The 2,052-nt window shown below is 51.2% G+C and overlaps 1 protein-coding gene across 1 annotated transcript; it reads left to right on the top strand.

The window, feature by feature from the left end:
* Positions 1 to 418: 418 nt before the first annotated feature.
* LOC105560564 lies at positions 419 to 2,009 on the top strand (the record flags this gene model as incomplete). The annotated part of the gene is made up of 1 exon (XM_012009779.1): positions 419 to 2,009. A coding segment is annotated over one exon (1,591 nt), but the record flags the coding sequence as incomplete, so codon positions are not given.
* Positions 2,010 to 2,052: the final 43 nt, after the last annotated feature.

Here is a 2,052-nt window from a genome sequence, read left to right as displayed (position 1 = left end):
ATAACTCCTCCAACCGTTAGTCGGAACCGCGCGTCCGACTAAGTATCGCGTTTATTCGCGGAGCAAATCACGGATTCCGGAGTCCCGTCCGAAATTCCGTACCGGGAGGAGCTAACTATCGTTACACGCTTATGCTTCAACTGCTTGGGACGCCACAGCGTGCGAGCATGCAAGTCCCAGCGAGGGTGTAAGAAGTGCTCGCAGCGGCATCATACGATGCTCCACGATGCATCTGCAACAACGCCGACCGCTCAAAAGCCTAGCAGCTCGTCGGGCACGCCCACCACATAAGAAGACGGTGCAGTCGTCGAAGCCAGCTCAAACGTCCACTCATCCTACTCAACTCTACTCGCCACGGCCTTGGCAGTGATCCGCTCACCGACCACGCAGCACTCTGTACGTCTGCTCATTGACACAGGATCCGAGCTCACCTTCGTCTCGGAGAATCTCATTCGGCAGCTCAACATCCCTCGTCAATACTCAGGTATTGTCATCACTGGAATTGCAGGCAAGGAGTGTACTCGGACACGAGGAGTCGTGTCACTCACGTTACGCTCGACACATTCCAACGCAGCTGCCACAATTCAAGCTCATGTCCTCCGGACAGTTACATCAATCTTACCATCGTTCGAGGCGGAACCGGAAGAATGGCCTCATCTCAGGAACTTGGCATTAGCCGATCCTGATTTTCTCATTCCACGGTCAGTTGACATCCTCATCGGCGCAGACGCTTACGGGCAAATCATCAAGCCCAATGTCATCAGGCATTCTCCACTCATGCCGATAGCACAACTCTCCATTTTCGGATGGCTCGTTCTGGGACCAGTCAAGAGAGAAGCAACACGCACATCAACGCACCAGGCTTCTACTCAAGTCAACGAGGATGCCCTCAACGAATTATTGACAAAATTTTGGGTTCAAGAGGAGGTGCCTACTCACGATGTCAACCAACTCACTCCTGACGAGCAGAGGTGCGAAGAGCACTTCAAGGCCACACACTCTCGTGATTCTTCAGGGAGGTACGTCGTCAGGATTCCGCTCAAATCGCCAGTATATCTTCTGGGTGATTCGTACCACGTCGCCTATCAGTGCCTCAAGGGATTAGGCAGACGATTCTCAAGGGATGTAAACTATCAACGTCTCTATCAACAATTTATGATGGAGTACGAGACACTCAACCACATGACGAAGGCATCATCCATCTCCAGTCGTCGCTCACACTTCTACCTACCACATCACGGTGTTCTCAAGCCTGACAGTACAACAACGAAGCTGCGAGTCGTATTTAATGGCTCCAGCGCATCAACATCGGGCTACTCTGCTAACGACCTCATGTATACTGGAGCGAAATTGCATCTGAATATCTCAGATGTCCTCCTCTGGATACGAAGACACCGTCACATTTTCGCTACGGACATCACCAAGATGTACAGGCAGATCAAAATTCACAAGGATGACTGGGAGTTACAACGGATACTCTGGATGGACGATCAACTCAATGAAGTGCCATATCATCTGACCACCGTCACCTACGGGACAAAGGCCGCGCCGTTCTTGGCCGTCAGGACACTGTTACAACTAGCAGAGGACGAAGGACATAAATATCCATTGGCTGTGCCATCCATCACTCATGGCAGGTATGTCGATGACATATTTGGTGGTGCAGATACGATTCAACAATTGCAGGAGGTCGCACATCAACTAAAGGGCCTCTGCATGGCGGGCGGCTTCCCACTGGCAAAATGGCATGCTACTCATCTCGACATACTCAAGACTGTCACCGACAGCGAAGACCAAGGCTTACCAATCACATTCGACGATTGCGCAACCAAGATACTCGGACTTAAATGGCTCCCTCAAGAAGATACCTTTGCATTCTCAACACAAGGCTCACGCAAGGACGGAAGACTCACAAAACGCCTCGTCTTATCTGAAGTGGCTCAGATATTCGATCCACTTGGCTTTGCATCACCTGTCGTGATCAAGGCCAAGATTCTCTTGCAGGAGCTGTGGCTGCACAAGCTCCAATGGGATGATCCACTGCCATCCCAA

Source organism: Vollenhovia emeryi, unplaced genomic scaffold (assembly GCF_000949405.1).
Source record: "Vollenhovia emeryi isolate VEMERY1.0 unplaced genomic scaffold, V.emery_V1.0 DF945878.1, whole genome shotgun sequence".
Lineage (NCBI taxonomy): Eukaryota > Metazoa > Arthropoda > Insecta > Hymenoptera > Formicidae > Vollenhovia > Vollenhovia emeryi.
This window is presented reverse-complemented; position numbering and strand designations above follow the sequence as displayed.